General features: G+C 38.6%; 2 protein-coding genes and 2 long non-coding RNA genes across 8 annotated transcripts in view; 2 read left to right on the top strand and 2 right to left on the bottom strand.

Moving 5' to 3' along the window:
• LOC116723214 (protein mono-ADP-ribosyltransferase PARP4-like) lies at positions 1-16,376 on the bottom strand. 3 transcript variants are annotated; one of them, XM_032567963.1, is made up of 10 exons: positions 16,303-16,328; positions 15,925-15,948; positions 15,337-15,354; positions 14,677-14,700; positions 14,279-14,302; positions 13,568-13,600; positions 10,057-10,117; positions 7,348-7,450; positions 1,459-1,591; positions 1-157 (listed from the first exon to the last, which is right to left on the bottom strand). In XM_032567963.1, the coding sequence occupies exons 6-10, from the start codon at positions 13,591-13,593 to the stop codon at positions 16-18; spliced, it is 465 nt and encodes a 154-aa protein (XP_032423854.1). In that variant the 5' UTR covers positions 13,594-13,600; positions 14,279-14,302; positions 14,677-14,700; positions 15,337-15,354; positions 15,925-15,948; positions 16,303-16,328; the 3' UTR covers positions 1-15. The 3 variants fall into 3 exon arrangements, with proteins under 3 accessions (XP_032423854.1, XP_032423853.1, XP_032423852.1); XM_032567962.1 differs by lacking the exons at positions 1-157; positions 1,459-1,591 and adding exons at positions 2,435-3,713; positions 6,701-6,833; XM_032567961.1 differs by lacking the exons at positions 1-157; positions 1,459-1,591; positions 7,348-7,450; positions 10,057-10,117; positions 13,568-13,600 and adding exons at positions 11,037-12,011; positions 12,731-12,748 and having other exon boundaries at positions 16,303-16,376.
• On the top strand, positions 10,307-10,585 carry LOC116723215 (uncharacterized). The gene is made up of 2 exons (XR_004339928.1): positions 10,307-10,420; positions 10,457-10,585. It is a non-coding gene; the product is annotated as an uncharacterized LOC116723215 (long non-coding RNA).
• LOC116723217 (uncharacterized) lies at positions 12,544-15,294 on the top strand. Its single transcript, XR_004339929.1, has 2 exons — positions 12,544-12,587; positions 15,199-15,294. It is a non-coding gene; the product is annotated as an uncharacterized LOC116723217 (long non-coding RNA).
• The window catches only part of parp4 (poly (ADP-ribose) polymerase family, member 4), a 23,537-nt gene continuing 19,425 nt past the window's right edge, over positions 16,307-20,418 (bottom strand). The window contains exons 33-38 of one of the 3 annotated variants that reach the window (XM_032567958.1): positions 20,051-20,083; positions 19,639-19,656; positions 19,052-19,072; positions 18,050-18,088; positions 17,465-17,488; positions 16,307-17,094 (exon numbers count right to left, since the gene is read on the bottom strand). In XM_032567958.1, coding sequence (XP_032423849.1) covers positions 17,044-17,094; positions 17,465-17,488; positions 18,050-18,088; positions 19,052-19,072; positions 19,639-19,656; positions 20,051-20,083 — 186 coding nt within the window. In that variant the 3' untranslated portion in view covers positions 16,307-17,043. Of the gene's footprint in view, positions 17,095-17,464; positions 17,489-18,049; positions 18,089-19,051; positions 19,073-19,638; positions 19,657-19,829; positions 19,860-20,050; positions 20,084-20,418 lie in introns of those variants that run through there. The other 2 variants (XM_032567959.1, XM_032567960.1) reach the window with 2 other exon arrangements.

Genomic DNA, 20,418 nt, shown 5'->3' on the forward strand with positions numbered 1-20,418 from the left:
AGAAGATTGGTGCGGTCAGCGCGCTGAATACAACAGCTGGCAAATTGCAGGCTCCCAGCTTTGACTGATCTCCAGCAGGCGGCAGGCGTACGGATACCGCCGGTCGGCCCAGCGCACCCAGTCCACTGCCTTCTTCACCTGATGCCAACGCTCAGACCTTTAAGGAGAAAACATTCGGGTTAATCAGTCAGGAATACTGACCTGGAAGAAACATTCTCATCTCTGCTCAAATTAGTAATTAAGCCAAAAATGTACAAAAGTATATCCATTTTGCATTTAAGTTAAAATAATACCGTCTGTAAATATGCTCTATCCATATGCAGGCGATCAACCTCTAACAGTTGGTGTGCCACCAAAAACTATTTAAATATGAGAAAACATCCCCTCAAAATTTCTTTCTTTAATTGCTTGTGTTTTGCTGTGTGGCACTGACTCATTCACCAGGGACCTCAGGTATAAAAGAGTACACGGCTTTCACACTAAAAATTGGCATAGGGACAAATTTTGAAAAGTACAGAGTACAAAAAAATACGGATTTTATTTATTTTTATGGCGACATGATGCTTCAAACTGTGCTATATCAAATACTGGTCCCATAAAGCTCAGCAAACCAAAACAGTCTCTGTGGCCCTTATTAAAAACTTGATAGACATGAAATGGAAGAGCTACTACAGCCACATAAATTAAATCTCCATTTTGTTCCTCTGTGTCCAACAGAGATGTGCAGAGCAGTGGATTAAGCTCATCATGCAGGGCCGGTCCAAAACTGTATGTGGCCTTAAGGAGAATTAGATTTATGGGGCCCTCTTCCTTCTAAGAACATCAGCACCACTAACAGCATTTCAACACAGATTTAGGGGAAAAAATGGGGGGGGGGGGGGGTAGTTTAATTGGCCAACTTTAAAAGCAATCAATGAAAACTATAAATTACTGAAATATATTTATGAACAAACAGAGCTCCAACTCAAAGAATTAATCTCATAGCATCAGACTGTTGCTATGATTACAAAACAATCTAACTATGAAGATTTTTTTTTAAACTTTTACAAATTAAACTTGCCATCTCCTTAAAATCTTAATTTTTTTATTTATCTTTCCTAAAACCATTAAATCAAATTAACAGCATTGTCATTATGAATAAACAAGTCTTAAATTTCTATATCTGTGGTCTGTGTTAAAATATTAACATTTATAACACCAATGTTCCTGATGCTGCTAATAAATGGACCTCTGGGTCTGCAGAGAAGATTTACTTTCCACCTGGACCAGGTCTGGTTCTGTTTTGGTCCATTTTGATTCATGTTCTGCTAAGCTGACAGCACTCCACTACTGGGACGGTTCAGATTATATTAGTCATTTTAAAAATCACTTTTATGACCAACTGAATTAAATTTCCATGTTCATGTCTGTGTGACCGGGTTCTCCTCATGTGTCTTTGTATTCTGTTGCGGTTCTGACCTGGACCCAGTCGGCTCCTTCAGGTCAAACAAACTCTGCAGCAGTTTTCCTTCCTCCAGCTCCTCCTCCCTCATCAGCTGCAGAACCAACAGAGTCGCCACCAGCCTCCGGATGCCTGCGTTGGCCTTCGCACCTTTAACATAAACATCCACACGGTTCAGTTACAACACTGGAGTAAAACAAAAGTAGACTGAGATTTAAAACCACCATGTTTATTTGTACTCAAGATAATTCCTTCAAACTGTAACATTGGCCAACATTCTGCCCAACATTTCTACTAGCTTAGCATAACTTCGATACTAAGGAAAAGGCCTCTGGGGCTTCGCTATCAATACACGATGCTTTGCCCCATTATATAACTGTGTAAACATTTTCGGTATACCTGGAGACTCAAATCACGTCCAAATGTTAATACCTTTTCAGGAACAACTCTGTCAACTTTCTCCAAAAATCGAAAGCTCTCAACCGTCTTTTTACCCCCTTCAACTGTCAACTGTCCAACAGCGCGAACCTTCTAGAGTGGGAAGAGATTAGAAAAGATATCGCGAGATTTCTTTTGAAATAACATGGGATTAAAAATTTAGCGATATCTCTAAATCAGCTTTATCCCCATTATTTTATATTCATTTTATGAAGCATTTCTTTAAGTCGGGAAAATGCTAAAGCTCAGAGAATTAGTCGTTGAGGTATTTACCTGGGTTGACGCAAAAGCGGGTCAAACTCAGAAACAAGATATAAAAGCAAACATTGCCTATACAAAACAATGGTTGGCATCTTTAATTTACTTACCAACATATCCGTGCACCAACATCCCTAGAGGCTCACTTCACTCATGAACACATTGGCAAGGCAACTTTATTTTTTATTTACATTGCACCAACTACTGCCCAGAAAATAATTGTATTTTAGATCTAAATTTCACATTGAACAAAACAGACACCGATACCCAGGAAATGAAATAATTTGAAAGTTACAATTGCTATATTAGTAATTTATTCGAATTTTGCTATGAATAGGTCAACAAAGACAGTAAGTTGATTAAAAATACATTCAAAACAGTTAATTTGTATAAATTCATTCATCAAAAATGTCAAAGTTTCAATAAGAGAATCACAAGATGAGATGATTGAAACAAATTCATGGTCAGAACTTTGGCTTTGTTCATTTAATTTTCTGACCATTACCCAAATGCCATAAAAGAATTAAATAAAAAAAACATTTTCAGATTACTTTAATCAGTCAAATAAAAATGATTACAGATTCAATAAACACGGGTATAAAAACAAGCCACCGTAGAATTCTTTGGATGATTTTGTGGACATAATAACTGAATAAAGTACTTAAAGAGCCGTTGAAATTTTATTTTAACAGGTTACTGTCATAGATAGTGAAAAATAATGTTGCTTTAGATTAACTGATACTGAAAATAGGTTCAGATTATTTTTGCTGTTTGTTTTTCCAATGCATGCAACCATTTCCATGTGAATACTGATTTTATATGTAAAGCAGTTTGTAAAACCAAAGGCGCCTTAAACCGCCTTAAAAAACAACAAAAGATAAAGAAAATATATATATATTTGAGATCTAAGCCATCTTCAGATAAAAGTAAAATCTGAAAGTGAGTTCAAAAATTAGCTAATTTCTCCCAAAAAATTAGTTTTAAAACACAACAAGAATTAAACTCCAAAAGTATCAAACACATTTTAATCTATTCTTGTTAGTTTTTAAGATAAAAGCAATCCACCATTTCTGAATTTATTAGGGAGGAAGATGTTCACATTGTGGCATCAATTATGTTCTCCAGTTTGTGATTAATAACGGTTTTGTTTCTAATTCTATTTATCCATTTGTATCATTTAAGTGGATGAAACATAAATCTTTCTCTTCCTTCCTCTCATGTTTTAAAATGATAAAATATTTAAATATTTTGTCATGTAATTTTTGATTATCTTCACCTCTTTGCACATAAACACAAACCAAAGCAGATAAAAAAGCAAAACAAAATACAAATTGATATATGACATTCAGAAAATGTTGCATCATTTCCTCAGTGGATGGCCAGCGGCGCTGCGGTCTTCTGCAGCTCCAGGCTGATGAGCGGTGAGAACGGGGGGAAGCGTTCGAAGCCCAGCAGCTGGCGGGTGGAAGACTCCCAGCTCCAGCCGAACTCCAGCCGGCTGCAGGCGCACGGATACTCCCGGTCGGCCCAACGCACCCAGTCCACTGCCTTCTTCACCTGCTGCCAGCGCTCAGACCTGCAGGGGGAAAACATTCAGAAACACTGACCTGGAAGCAAACACTCACATCTCTGCTCATGCAAGTAATTAAGCCAAAAATGTACAAAAAATATACATACATAATTTACTAAACAAAGTTTAGTACATAAGGGCTGATTATGTTTTCTTAAATCATTTTGTCTACAGACTTAGCAGGAATTACTTGGAGATATGTTTTAGAAAATATAGAGGAAAATTTCAGCTTTACATATAACAAAGAGAAGGTGTAATAAAGGGTTTTATCTGGACTTTCTCCAGTCTACACTTTATGCTCCTGCCATTGATAGAAATTTAAATATTGTTTATCTATTTCTGTACTTATTTTGTCTCGTTTTTTTTTAGTATTGTATGCTTTTTTTCTGTTTTAATTTTTGTGAGGAAAGGTTAAAATGACCACAATATATAATATAATAAACTGCCTGGCCAAAAAAAAAGTTGCCACCAAAAAATGGTCACACTCTCTAATATTTTGTTGGACTGCCTTTAGCTTTGATCACAGCCCGCATTCGCTGTGGCATTGTTTCAATAAGCTTCTGCAGTGTCACAAGATTTATTTCCATCCAGTGTTGCATTAATCTTTCACCAAGATCTTGTATTGATGATGGGAGAATCTGACCACTGCACAAAGCCTTCTCCAGCACATCCCAAAGATTCTCAATGGGGTTAAGGTCTGGACTCTGTGGTGGCCAATCCATGTGTGAAAAAGATGTCTCATGCTCCCTGAACCACTCTTTCACAATGTGAGCCCCATGAATCCTGGCATTGTCATCTTGGAATATGCCCGTTCCATTTGGGAAGACAAAATCCCTTGATGGAATAACCTGGTCATTCAGTATATTCAGGTAGTCAGCTGACCTCATTCTTTGGACACACAATGTTGCTGAACCTAGACCTGACCAACTGCAGCAACCCCAGATCATAGCACTGCCCCCACAGGCTTGTACAGTAGGCACTAGGCATGATGGGTGCATCACTTCACTTGCCTCTCTTCTTACCCTGATGCGCCCATCACTCTGGAACAGGGTAAATCTGGACTCATCAGACCACATGACCCTCTTCCATTCCTCCAGAGTCCAATCTTTATGCTCCCTAGCAAACTGAAGCCTTTTTTTCTGGTTAGCCTTACTGATTAGAGGTTTTCTTACGGCTACACAGCTGTTCAATCCCAACCCCTTGAGTTCCCTTCGCATTGTGCGTGTGGAAATGCTTTTGCGTTCACAATTAAACATACTCCTGAGTTCTGCTGTTGTTTTTCTTCGATTTGATTTGACCAAACGTTTAAGTAATCGCCGATCGCGATCATTCAGGATTTTTCTCCGACCACATTTCTTCCTGGAAGACGATGGTTCCCCACCATCCTTCCAGTTTTTAATGATGCGTTGGACAGTTCTTAACCCAATTCTAGTAGTTTCTGCAATCTCCTTAGATGTTTTCTCTGCTTGATGCATGCCAATGATTTGACCCTTCTTAAACAGACTAACGTCTTTTCCACGACCACAGGATGTATCTTTTGCCATGGTTGTTTAAGAAATGAGGAGTTACTCATTGCATCAGCTGGGGTTAAATAACTTGTTGCCAGCTGAAAGATAATCGCCTATGCAGTACTTATCCAATAGGAGGCTTGTACCTATTTGCTTAGTTAAATCCAGGAGGCGACTTTTTTTTGGCCAGGCATTGTATAATATAATATGTAAACCAATAACAATATGTATGTTGCGATATATACCTGATAAACTACTAAAAACCTGATTTCTATTGTCACAGGTGGGTCATGTCCTTAAGTAATTTTTAGGGATTTTTTTCTAAGTTTAAAACATTATTTTGTTGATATTCTATTTTGAGATATTAATGCGTAAATATAAAATGCTGGCTGCCATTAGGCTAATTGTTAGAAACCGTTAGCATGTTGGCTGAAGACGTTGTGCAGTTTTAAGGTTATTTTCCCCTTATTTCAGGCCAGCGGGCAGCTACACTTTATCTTACATTATACATTTAGTCAAGTACTGGTCCATTGTACATATAAAAAATTAATATACATTTGCTTTAGTACTGTATGTTAAGTTTGTGATTATTTATTTTGATTAATGTGTCATTTTGTACATAATTCTTATCTGATTAATCATTAAAATAATAAATTACTGAAATAATCAATAAAAATAGTTTACTCCTATTACAGCAGGTGGAAAGCCCTGAGAACTCATTGAAAACTGTACGCAGCTGTGATGGTATTAGGACTGCAGCTAACGATTATGTCAGTAATTTATTATTCCATCAATTATTATTTTGATTTTAATTAATTGGATAAGAAAAATTGGCACATTCTGCTGATTTTTGTCTAATAAGACTGTTTTTATACAATATTAGAAATACATTAAATGATGCAAATAAACAAAAATGTAATTCCTTTTTAAAATAAGAAAATAAACATTTTATTGTGTAAAATGTAATAACAGCATTTCTTTAATGTTCGCTTGATCATTTGTAGCAAAGGATTGTTTTGGTTAAATTGTGGCTTACTTATTGTTGAGTGTGTTGTTTCTTCAGCAAAGCTCCTTTTTTGAGTCGGTGTACCTCATTTTATGATTAATTGATTATCAGATTAGTTAACGATTATTTCAATAATTGATTCGTCACGATTAATCTGATTAATCGTTTCCTGGATGGTAGAAATATGAAGTTTAGCTAACATGTTCCAGAACTTGAGTGTTTGGATCAATGTTCCTGATGCTCCTTACAGATGGACCTCTGGGTCTGTAGAAGCTATTTACTTTCCACCTGGACCAGGTCTGGTTCTGTTTTGGTCCGTTTTCATTCAATGTTCTGCTAAGCTAAGAGCAATCCACTACTCAGATTAGTCATTTTAAAAATCACTTTTATGACCAACTCAATTAAATTTCCATGTGAGAGTTCATGTCTGTGTGACCGGGTTCTCCTCATGTGTCTATGTATTCTGTTGCGGTTCTGACCTGGACCCAGTCGGCTCCTTCAGGTTAAACAAACTCTGCAGCAGTTTTCCTTCCTCCAGCTCCTCCTCCCTCATCAGCTGCAGAACCAACAGAGTCGCCACCAGCCTCCGGATGCCTGTGTTGGCCTTCGCACCTTTAACATAAACATCCACACGGTTCAGTTACAACACTGGAGTAAAACAAAAGTAGACTGAGATTTAAAACCACCAAGTTTATTTTAATCTTTCTCTAGAACAGTGGTTCCCAAAGATTTTCTTCTGGGCCCCCTTATGGATTACAATAAAATCCCCTCACCCCCCAAAAAAGAAAAAAAAAGAATCAACTGGACACACACATCGTTCAACCAGACATAAACCTCTAAGCATATTTTGTTTTCAAACTCCACTGAAGTTTATTTCACACTTCAGGATGCAACAAAACAAACTACAAACATCTTTACAGTGAAACACTTTTGCGTAACTGTTTTTTCTTTTCATTCATCTATACCGCTTCTCGCGCCCCCCCTGCAATGGCACAGTGCCCCCCTAGGGGGCGCGCCCCACACTTTGAGAACCACTGCTCTAGAAGATAAATAGTAAAAAAAATTAGATCAATGAACATCTTAACGCTAACAGCTCTTCCACACAGAGCTTAATGTGAACGCTCACCCAGAGAATGAATGCCTTTGTTCTTCAGGAACACGTTAGCAAACGCATCCACGTTGACATTGACCAGTTTTCCCAGCTCAACAGTTAACTCCCAGTATCCGTCCTGCAGCACACAGAAGATTAACACAAGTTACAACTCAGAAAGGTTGAAACTAAATATTTTTGCTCAATAAAATCAACAAAAACTTAATCATTTGTTTCTGCATCCATGACATTTAGAGAGAAAAGTGCAGTTGTGACAAAAGCAGGAAATATCTCATTAACATACATAATAAACAATCTTATACAAAGTATTGAGGCTTATGGGACACTACAGGTAATGTTGAAGCATATTGAGACTGATCAATTCAGATCAATTCACTGCAGATCTTACAGCATGTTTTACGTTTGCTTGGAACATTTGAAGAAACTGATATTCTTTAAAATAACAAAGACCTCTATAATAATAACATTGTTTGGACCTCATAGCAACAACTACCTGACTCCAGTAATGTAGAGTTAGATACGAGTCCATCTGTCCAACAGCTAAATATTAGTCCAAACAGTAGCAAATTGTAACGCTTGTTACATTTTCTTACGGTGCAGTTTGCTTTCGCTCTGCACCATCATACGATCGAAACTAATAGAAAAACCTGTTCCCCTCTTCGTCTGTGGTGGTGCTGCACCAAGAACCGCTGAAGGAAATGACACAAAAACTTCTGAAAAAGAAGCTGAGTGCATCTTCCTTCTTCAGAAAATGTAAATAAAAATGGAGTAGAATCAGATTTTAGCGGTTGTAGGATTTCTCTTCTGTCGTTGATAAAAGACCACGAGTCATTTCTCCTACTACCTCCAGACACGCATTTGTTTTAGTTGTATTTACCCCGAATGCCCTGCACTATCGTCCGCTTCCTGCTTTTGGAGCGGTCTCTGGTTCGCGTGGCGTTCGCATTCAAACCACACCAGAAGTCACTTCAACCGAACTGAGACAGAAGTTTGTAGATGGACCAGAGTTCAGGTTTTTGGTTCACATCAGAGTTTGATTATTCACACTTACACAAACAAACAGGACTTTCTAGACAAACATACTGGAATTGAGCAGAAGTTTTTATTACTTAATAAAATAAAATATAGATGGAGATCTTTTTTTATGTTTGATTCATGATACAAGTTTCTTCTCTGAGCTTTGGACCAATTTAAACAACGGAGTAAAACATCTTACCGCCTGCTAGGGGTTGAACCAATTAGTCGACTAGTCGACTCAAGGACGTCTCGCGAGTTTTTACATTTCATGTCAACTAGTCGCAGTCATGTGATTGCCGGTGGTGACAGCCTGTGCTGATCTGACAGCACAGTATACGTCACAAGACACAAGAAAAATAAGTTAATACATTAGTTTAAATGATATGTAGATGGATGCATATTTGTGGTTTTACAGTGTTTTTAAAAGGAGATGGAGTTGCAGCTGCAGTCCACTACAAAACACGAGCCGTCTAAAACTCGCCCCCTTCCCGCTAAGGATGTCACTTAGCCGGCTCGCGAGTGTCTTTGTCGCAACGATTTAACTAATACATTATGATGTTATGTTGCTGATTAAATAAAGATCTGTGGTAATGACAGCTGCTGATTAAATAAAAGCCTGTAGTTGGTAATGACAGTGTATACTTGTTTGACATATATATAGCCGTGAGTTCGTGCTAAGAATGACACTTCGTGCTTAGAAGTGTCAGAAGTGTATGACACTCTGACAGCAGATCTGACAGAACACTGGCTACAAAATGGCGTCTTCAAAACAGATCGAGGACAAGCCCACATCTTGTCAAACAGGTAGAAATTACTGGGTCCTTGTATGACAATGTGCTCTTAGCGAACTCTTAGCGAAGAGAATACTGACAGCGAGTGAACTTTATTTACCCCCCGTCCCCCCCTGCCCCCGTGCCACCTCTTTTTATTGTTTTTACATGCCATCTAAAAGATGTGCGTTTCCTTTTGAATGTTGGTTTCCCAGAAACTTATTATTTATCATAAACTATCCCGATGTTTTGTTGTTTCACTTGTTGCTGTTCTGTGTAAATGCCGTATTTTTCCGTGAAAACGGGTAATAAAGCCTGTACGTTACTCCAAAGCTTTGCGTCTTGCGTTGCTATGACGTCACAACGACTAGTCAACTCGACATCGACTCAACTTTTATCATGTTGACGTTGACTAGAAAATATCTTAAATCGTTCAATCTGCTGAGTCAGCAGAGCTTCCTGCCGCGCATCGGGCGGAGGAGAAGCAGGTGGTTTCGTTGAATTCAGCTGTAACCAAACGGGATCCGTTCATAACAAGTTCGGCTTGTGATGTTCCAAAAGCACCATGTAGTCAGTGTGATAATTTGACTCCTATAGTAACTATCCAGAGATCATCAGCATCAGCCGGTGTTTAGAAAAAAAAAGTCAGACCCGACTTTGTGCAACAAACTTTTCCCCGCTGCTCACGAAGAATCTCTAGACTTAGTAAAAGCAGGAGAAGGGGAGAGAGAGAGAGTGTGTGTGTGTGTGTGTGTGTGTGTGTGTGGGGGGGGGGGGGGTCAATATTTGCCGTGAAAATAGCTAATAAAGCCTCCAAGTAGTTGTGAAGGGTTTTTGCGCTTACGTCACTACGACGTCACCGCGACTAGTCGACATCGACTCGACTATTATCATGATGTAGTCGACCTTAAAAAATATGTAGTCGTTCAACCCCTACCGCCTGCTGCAGTTGGAAGATCTTAATCCACTTCAGCTTCTGCTCTTCTGGGTCTGGAGCTCTGCACCAACAACACACAGCACAAAAGACTCAATTACAGGTAATAAGATGGAAAATATCAGCTCAGTGCTTATAAAGATAGAATGGTTTGTGTGTTCAAGAACTCACTCAAAGGATGGATGATGTGGCTGTACATCATATGCTTGACAAACCAGACCATCCGTTAGATTTGAACTTAATGCACAGAAGGGCCTGTGAAGAAGACTAGGGGGAGGTAGTGGAGCTTCACTGGCCACTGGAGGTGGAGGAGGAGCTCCACTGGGCCCTGGAGGTGGAGGAGCTCCACTGGGTCCTGGAGGTGGAGGTGGAGTTCCATTTTGCACTGCAACTGGAGGAGGAGGAGCTCCACTGGGTCCTGGAGGTGGAGGTGGAGTTCCATTTTGCACTGCAACTGGAGGAGGAGGAGCTCCACTGGGTCCTGGAGCTAGAGGAGCCCCTTTGCGCATTGGAGGTGGAGGTGGACGACCTCCTCTAGTTACTTGAAGGGGAGGTAGTGAAGCTTCACTAAATACTTGAAGAGATAGTGGTGAAGCTACTCTGCGGTCCAGTTGGATGGAGCCCACTTCAGAGAGAGGTGTTGGAGCGCCATTGCGCACTCGACTTAAATCTCTAAGAAAACTAAGACGATGGGGAGGTTTTGGATCAGATTCTGGAACCTGATACAACATTGTGCGTCCTCCATTGCATTGGAATGCTGAGAGTTCCTCTTCTTGGTTTGCAAAACATTCAGATTCTAAACGTGTCAAAGGAGCTTCGCCTGCAGAATCAGGTGTGGCTTTCTGCTGTACAGCACTACGTTCTGTAAGTGACACCCTGGAAAAAATGGAGCCTGTACTTGGAGATTCAGATAATGAGAGAGGTTTCCCAAATAATCCTGGACTTATTTTGGCAAGAGAGCTTGTTTTGGACCAATCCCCTGATAATGGCTGAACTGATGATGAAAATAGCGAAGATGATTTCAAAGAAGCTGTTGATGTAGAGCCAAACGCAAATGATGAGCCTCCAGTACCAGCAAGTGGGAGTCCAAAACCACCATATGTGGTTCCTAAACCAGTAGATGAGGGGGCAGAACCAGCAGGTGAGGTTCCAAAACAAGCAGGTGAGGTTCCAAAAAAAGCAGTTGGGGGTGCAGAACCAGCAGGTGGGGCTCCAGAACAACCAAATAAGCCTCCGGTACCAGCAAGTGGGGGTCCAAAACCAGTAGATGAGGGGGCAGAACCAGCAGGTGAGGCTCCAAAAAAAGCAGTTGGGGGTGCAGAACCAGCAGGTGAGGCTCCAGAACAACCAAATAAGCCTCCGGTACCAGCAAGTGGGGGTCCAAAACCAGTAGATGAGGGGGCAGAACCAGCAGGTGAGGTTCCAAAACAAGCAGTTGAGGTTCCAAAAAAAGCAGTTCGGGGTGCAGAACCAGCAGGTGGGGCTCCAGAACAACCAAATAAGCCTCCGGTACCAGCAAGTGGGGGTCCAAAACCAGTAGATGAGGGGGCAGAACCAGCAGGTGAGGCTCCAAAAAAAGCAGTTGGGGGTGCAGAACCAGCAGGTGAGGCTCCAGAACAACCAAATAAGCCTCCGGTACCAGCAAGTGGGGGTCCAAAACCAGTAGATGAGGGGGCAGAACCAGCAGGTGAGGTTCCAAAACAAGCAGTTGAGGTTCCAAAAAAAGCAGTTCGGGGTGCAGAACCAGCAGGTGGGGCTCCAGAACAACCAAATAAGCCTCCGGTACCAGCAAGTGGGGGTCCAAAACCAGTAGATGAGGGGGCAGAACCAGCAGGTGAGGCTCCAAAAAAAGCAGTTGTGGTTGCAGAACCAGCGAATAACTGTCCTTGCGGTAGTGGTGTGGCAGAAAAAAGGGCATATCCTCTCCTGGAGGACCCGGGAGCAACAGACATACCCATCTGCAGCAGAGAAATTCAGACACAAGAACCTTAAACATAAATATCTTAAATAACTCTGATTGTTGGATGCCATTTCTTCAGTTTAAGTTAAATATTTATGTGGACCATAAACAGAAACTAAAAATCTGTGCAGGACATTGCCTGGATGGACAATTTTATTCATTACTTGGTGCTTATTTTGCTTAAAGGCGACCTTTTATGCTCTCCTGAACAGGTTAAGACAGGACTATGGGTGATACAAATCATCTTCATTACATTTTTTGCACAAAATCATTCTTAGATAATGAGATATGAATCTGGTCAGTTCTGTCCGTTTTGAGCTCCTTTCAGAATGAGCTGTCATTATCCCTACTTCATAATAACACAACTATAGACTTTTTTTTATCCTAATAGTATCTACCTTTACACGAGTCAGACTGATCTAAACATTAGGAAATATTTATGTAAACAGGCCTGGTTTTGGTTCTGACATTAATAATACATTCAACTAATGAGAAAGGTGAATTAAAATGCTCCAGAAAAAATGGCAAGTAAGTTGATACCACTGCCTATAAGCAGCTTGAAGTTTCAATATAGGTACTGTTATTTTTAAGTATTACCATTAAATAAGACCCATCTGAAACATTGATTGTTCTCCAAAGTGAAAGTTATATCAGTTAAAAACATCTGAGCCATTTGATACAAATACTAGATTCGTGTGTGAAGGTTTGTGATTCTACCTCAGTCTCTTCAGATCTCTGTAAAAGAAACACAAGCAGAAAGGTATAATCTGCACCTGATCACTTATTGCTTAAAGTTTATTAGTTGTACTTCATATTAAAATGCCAGGACTCCTCCCCTCTCTCCTCCACAGAGAAGGGAGCTCCCTTCTCTGTGGAGGAGAGAGGAAAGGAGTCATGATTGCCAAAGTTCATTTAACAGCCAACAAACTGTCAAGAAGAAGCTAAATACAACAGTGGGAATAAGGATTCACAATGGTTACAGTATTTAACAAACACCAATCCCATCTGACGTCAATCTCTATTATCTCTATTATTCACTAAGGACAGTGAAGCTAGAAGCTAGCTTCTCTGGATCGCTAAAGCACCACACCTAGTTTATGCAAACAGGCCTGGTTTTGAACCTCATTGTGAAGATGCATTTAACTAACGGGAAAGATGAAATAAAAGATCCCATAAAAATATTCTAAGGAGCTTAAAAACCTGGTTAGAGGTAGTTTAAAGTTTCCCCACAAGTACTGGTTCTTCAGTATAACCTCCCACTCAGACCCAGCTGTAACATTGACAATATTGTAAAGTGAAAGCTAACCTATAGTTAGCCTGTAAGTGCCCTGTCTGTAGGTAGTTAAGAACGCAAGCACGGCATGTGTATGCTTCTAGTTTAAATATCTTTCACAGAGGTATTCTGAGAGTATGTCACAAATGAACTCCAGATAAAGTGTAAACATCTGTTGGTTTGCTCTATGTGCCCTTCAAGAGACTGAGAAATAACGGCCTAAAGTAACAAACTGTAAAGAAGTAGCTAAAATAACAACGGTGATGGAAGCTCCTTGTTACCTCATGATGAACAGGCAGGGCATCATACATCATCTGTAACAGAAACATAACATTCAGGGTCAGGAGCTGCATTTCCATTTTCCATAAAACTACGCAGGTTGGAATTACAATAAAAAAATTCCTTAATGTCAGTTTCCTTGATTTCATGTGTCTTTCCAAATCAAGTCCAATTGACTGAATTTAAGTTGATTGTGTAAGTTTTAAAGAGTAACTGCTGTAACTTTTGGGAGTCATAGTATCAGAATAACTGTACTGGTAACCTTTTGTGCTTCTCCATGAAATCTTTTTTGGCGGTTATGAGTTATAATTTTATTAATTTTTATTTCTGGGATTGCAGCTCCCTTCTCTGTGGAGGAAAGAGGAAAGGAGCCATGATTACCACAGATCATTTAACATCCATCAATCCCATCTGATGTCAAGGCTCCATTGGTTTGACTGTCCTTAGACCTGCATTAACTGGATTGCCGATGTTACAGTTATCTAAGCAGGCCTGGTTTTGGACCCCACAGAGGAAATGCAACCAACTAGTTGGAAAGGTGAAGTAAAAGTCCCAGAAAAACTGTAAAGGGTCATAATTGAAGCCTTTTAGATACTCCATGAGTACTGGTTTTTGTTAAGCATTATCACTAAATAAGACCCAGATGTAAAGTGAAACTCATATCAATAAAAACATCAGAGCCAGAAACTAGATCTGTGTCTGAAAGTTCTTACTTCAACATCCATCTCTTCAGATGACTGTAAAAGAAACAAGCAGAAAGCAGGAAAGTGAATTAGAAAGGCATGATCTACACTTGATCACTTATGTTTTTAAAGTTTTATTAATTGAAATCACTGTTCAAGTAAAATACTAAGGATTCATTCCTTCTGGCTGTAACTCTTCCTTAACTTTAATAGAATAAATAATCAATACCTAGCTGCCACTTAGAGAAAATACATAATAATGACACCATAAAAACCCTGTAAGGACAGTTATAGGTACCAGTATAACTGTACTGGTGCCCTTCTGTGCTTCTCCATAAAATCTTTGAATCATCTGTAAATATCCTGTAGTGAAAACATCAATAAAAACATCAGAGCCAGATACTAGATCTGTGTGTGAAGGTTCTTACTTCGTCCTCGCTCTCTTCAGATGTCTGTAAAAAAAACAAGCAGAAATCAGAGACAGAAAGTGAGTTAAAATACTAAATGGTATGATCAGCACCTGGCTTATTTAGTTGAAGTCATCTAGAGAAAATACATAATAATGACACCATAAAAACCCTGCAAGGACAGTTATAGGAACCAGTATAACTGTACTGGTACACTTTTGTGCTTCTCCATAAAATCTTTTTTGGTGGTTATATAATTTTATTAATTTTCATTTCTGGGATTGGAGCTCCCTTCTCTGTGGAGGGGAGAGGAAAGGAGCCATGATTGCCACAGTTCATTTAACATTCATCAATCCCATCTGATGTCAAGGCTCCATTGGTTTGACTGTCCTTAGACCTGCATTAACTGGATCGTTGAAGCTAAAGCATCAAACCTGTTTAGATAACCTAGTTATCCTACAGATAAAATGCATACGACAAATGGGAAAGATGAAGTAAAAGTCCCAGAAAAACTGTAAGGGGTCAAAGTTGAAGCCTTTATAGATACTCCATGAGTACTGGTTTTTGTTAAGCATTATCACTAAATAAGACCCAGATGAAACTCTGACCATGCTGTAAAGTGAAAGCCATATTAAATAAGAAGTCATATCAATAAATGTGTGTGAAGGTTTGTATTTCTACCTTGAGTTCCCTAGATCTCTGTAAAAGAAACACAAACAGAAAGCAGGGACAGAAAGTGAGTTAGAATAATAAATGGTATGATCAGCATTAATCAGGTTTTATTAGTCAATATAAGTGATCAGCACCTGATCACTTATATTGACTAATAAAACCTGATTAATGCTGATCAGGTTAAATTAGTTGAAGTCTTTATTTATCTAAAATGCCAAAAATAAATAAATAATCAGGAGAGAGGAAAGGAGTCATGATTGCCACAGTTCATTTAACATCCATCAATCCCATCTGATGTCAAGGCTCCATTGGTTTGACTGTCCTTAGACCAGCATTAACTGGATCGTTGAAGCTAAAGCATCAAACCTGTTTAGATAACCTAGTTATCCCACAGAGGAAATGCATACAACTAATGGGAAAGGTGAAGTAAAAGTCCCAGAAAAACTGTAAGGGGTCATAGTTGAAGACTTTATAGATACTCCATGAGTACTGGTTTTTGTTGAGCATTATCACTAAATAAGATCCAGATGTAAAGTGAAAGTCATATCAATAAAAACATCAGAGCCAGAAAATAGATCTGTGTGTGAAGGTTCTTACTTCGTCATTTAACTCTTCAGATTTCTGTAAAAGAAACAAGCAGAAAGCAGGAAAGTGAATTAGAAAGGAATGATCTACACTTGATCACTTATGTTGTTTAAAGTTTTATTAATTGAAATCACTGTTCAAGTAAAATACTAAGGATTCATTCCTTCTGGCTGTAACTCTTCCTTAACTTTAATAGAACAAATAATCAATACCTAGCTGCCACTTAGAGAAAATACATAATAATGACACCATAAAAACCCTGTAAGGACAGTTATAGGTACCAGTATAACTGTACTGGTACCCTTTTGTGCTTCTCCATAAAATCTTTGAATCATCTGTAAATATCCTGTAGTTGACACCATATAACGTGTGGTGAAAACTCCATGTTACCTCATGACATGATATCTGCCTTAGACGGCACCCCTGTAACAGAGAAACATAACAATCAAGTTGCAGTATTTTTATCCATCATTCCTTCAATGTGAAAAACAGATAAACCAGAAAGATCCAAAGATATTGAGAAATGTTGCAGGCAGAAATATTTCTGTATCTTTTCCAGAGTTGTGCCTCAAGACAATCCTGTCTCTGAGGTCAGCAGACGGTTCCCTGGATTTCATGGTTGGTTTTTGACATTAAATAGACAAACGTCTTTATAATTAAAGTCCAATCAGCTGAAATTAGATTGTTTATGTAAGTTTTGGAGAGTAACTGCTGTGACTTTTGGCAGTTAGGAGTTATAATATATTCATTTTTATTTCTGGGATTGAAGCTCCCTTCTCTGTGGAGGAGAGAGGAAAGGAGTCATGATAGCAACAGTTCATTTAACATCCATCAATCCCATCTGATGTCAAGGCTCCATTGGTTTGACTGTCCTTAGACCTGCATTAACTTAATCGCTGAAGCTAAAGCATCAAACCTGTTTAGGTAACCTAGTTATCCCACAGAGGAAATGCATCCAACTAATGGGAAAGGTGAAGTAAAAGTCCCAGAAAAAACTGCAACGGGTCAAAGTTGAAGCCTTTATAGATACTCCATGAGTACTGGTTTTTGTTGAGCATTATCACTAAATAAGACCCAGATGAAACTCTGGCCATGCTGTAAAGTGAAAGCCATATTCAATAAAAAGTCATATCAATAAATGTGTGTGAAGGTTTGTACTTCTTCCAGGAGTTCCCTAAATCTCTGTAAAAGAAACACAAACAGACAGAGGGGACAGAAAGTGAGTTAGAATAATAAATGGTATGATCAGCACCTGATCACTTATATTGATTGATAAAATCTGCTCAATGCTGATCAGGTATTATTAGTTGAAGTCATTGTTTATCTAAAATGTCAAAAATAAATAATCAATACCTAGCTGCCACTTAGAGAAAATACATAATAATGTCACCATAAAAACCCTGTAAGGACAGTTATAGGTACCAGTATAACTGTACTGGTACCCTTTAGTGCTTCTCCATAAAATCTTTGAATCATCTGTAAATATTCTGTAGTGAAAACATCAGTAAAAACATCAGAGCAAGAAACTAGATCTGTGTGTGAAGGTTCTTACATCGTCATCTCTCTCTGTAGATTTCTGTAAAAGAAACAAGCAGAAAGCAGGAAAGTGAATTAGAAAGTAAGGATCTACACTTGATCACTTATGTTGTTTAAAGTTTTATTAATTGAAATCACTGTTCAAGTAAAATACTAAGGATTCATTCCTTCTGGCTGTAACTCTTCCTTAACTTTAATAGAATAAATAATCAATACCTAGCTGCTACTTAGAGAAAATACATAATAATGTCACCATAAAAACCCTGTAAGGACAGTTATAGGTACCAGTATAACTGTACTGGTACACTTTTATGCTTCTCCATAAAATCTTTGAATCATCTGTAAATATCCAGCAGCCAGCCTACAATTACTTGTCATTTATACAAAGGTGATTCTAGATGTAAGTAATATGTATGTACTTGTCTAGTTTCCAATATTTTCACATCGGTACCCTGAGAGTACGTCACAAGTGAACCACAGATAGTGTGTAAACAACAAACTGTTGGTTTGCTGCATGTGCCCTGAAAGGAGTTGAGAAATACGGATCTAAAGTAGCAAACTGTAAAGACGCAGCTAAAAAAACATGAAAACTCCATGTTACCACAAGAGATAATATCCTCTGAAGAGATAAAGAGGTCATCTGTAACAGAGAAACATAACAATCAAGTTGCAGTATTTTTATCCATCATTCCTTCAATGTGAAAAACAGATAAACCAGAAAGATCCAAAGATATTGAGAAATGTTGCAGGCAGAAATGTTTCTGTATCTTTTCCAGAGTTGTGCCTCAAGACAATCCTGTCTCTGAGGTCAGCAGACGGTTCCCTGGATTTCATGGTTGGTTTTTGACATTAAATAGACAAACGTCTTTATAATTAAAGTCCAATCAGCTGAAATTAGATTGTTTATGTAAGTTTTGGAGAGTAACTGCTGTGACGTTTGGCAGTTATGAGTTATAATATATTCATTTTCATTTCTGGGATTGGAGCTCCCTTCTCTGTGGAGGGGAGAGGAAAGGAGCCATGATTACCACAGTTCATTTAACATCCATCAATCCCGGGAAGCCGGGTGGCGTAGGGGATAGGGTGGCCCATTTTTGGAGACCTTGAGTCCTTAACGCAGCAGTCGTGGGTTCGACTCCCGGACCCGACGATATTTGCTGCATGTCTTCCCCTCTCTCCATCCCCCTTTCCTGTCAGCCTACTTTCATATAAGGGACACTAGAGCCCACAAAAGATCCCAGGGAGGGGTAAAAAAAATAATAACAATAAAATAAAATAAAATAACATCCATCAATCCCATCTGATGTCAAGGCTCCATTGGTTTGACTGTCCTTAGACCTGCATTAACTGGATTGCCGATGTTACAGTTATCTAAGAAAGCCTGGTTTTGGATCCCACAGAGGAAATGCAACCAACTAGTTGGAAAGGTGAAGTAAAAGTCCCAGAAAAACTGTAAAGGGTCATAATTGAAGCCTTTATAGATGCTCCATGAGTACTGGTTCTTGTTAAGCATTATCACTAAATAAGACCCAGATGTAAAGTGAAAGTCATATAAATAAAAACATCAGAGCCAGAAACTAGATCTGTGTGTGAAGGTTCTTACATCGTCGATATCTGCAGATGCCTGTAAAAGAAACACAGACAGAAAGCAGGGACAGAAAGTGAGTTAAAATAATAAATGGTATGATCAGCACCTGTTCACTTATATTGATTTATAAAACCTGATCAGTGCTGATCAGGTTTTATTAGTTTAAGTCATTGTTTATCTAAAAAGCAAATAAATAAATAAATGAATAAATAATCAATACCTAGCTGCCACTTAGAGAAAATACATAATAATGACACCATAAAAACCCTGTAAGGAAAGTTATAGGTACCAGTATAACTGTACTGGTACACTTTTGTGCTTCTCCATAAAATCTTTGAATCATCTGTAAATATCCTGTAGTGAAAACATCAATACATTCAACTAATGAGAAAGGTGAATTAAAATGCTCCAGAAAAAATTGCAAGTTGACACCACTGCCTATAAGCAGCTTGAAGTTTCAATATAGGTACTCTATAAGTACTGGATTTTGTTAAGTATTATCACTAAATAAGACCCAGATGAAACTCTGACCATGCTGTACAGTGAAAGCCATATTAAATAAAAAATCATATCAATAAATGTGTGAAGGTTTGTACTTCTACCTTGAGTTCCCTAGATCTCTGTAAAAGAAACACAAACAGAAAGTGAGTTAGAATAATAAATGGTATGATCAGCACCTGGCTTATTTAGCTGAAGTCATCTAGAGAAAATACATAATAATGACACCATAAAAACCCTGTAAGGACAGTTATAGGAACCAGTATAACTGTACTGGTACCTTTCTGTGCTTCTCCATAAAATCTTTGAATCATCTGTAAATATCCTGTAGTGAAAACATCAATACATTGAACTAATGAGAAAGGTGAATTAAAATGCTCCAGAAAAAATTGCAAGTTGATACCACTGCCTATAAGCAGCTTGAAGTTTCAATATAGGTACTCCATAAGTACTGGATTTTGTTAAGTATTATCACTAAATAAGACCCAGACCCATTGGTGGTGGAAACTCTGTTACCTCTTCAGTGGAGCAAAGTTCTGCGGGCATCATCTGTAACAGAAACATAACATTCAAGTTCCAGTCATTTTTATCCATCATTTCATTGAATTAAATAAAATATGAGGTAAACCAGAAAAGTCAAAGGTGCTGATAATGTTGCAAAAAGATTAAGAGCTCCATGTTGGAATGAGTGGATCATAGGACTTTATTGGTGATAAACTAATAAATCAGAAACCAGTCCTTTCATCTCAACGGTGAGTAAAAACAGAAATCTGCATCAGTGAAATGAATTTTAAGTCACACCTCTTCCTAAAGTTTGGAGTGACTCTACATAGGTTTCGAAGAGTAACTGCTATGACGTTCGGGAGTTATTGGTTATCATTTTA

This window comes from Xiphophorus hellerii, chromosome 7 (genome assembly GCF_003331165.1).
Source record: "Xiphophorus hellerii strain 12219 chromosome 7, Xiphophorus_hellerii-4.1, whole genome shotgun sequence".
Classification (NCBI taxonomy): Eukaryota; Metazoa; Chordata; class Actinopteri; order Cyprinodontiformes; family Poeciliidae; genus Xiphophorus; species Xiphophorus hellerii.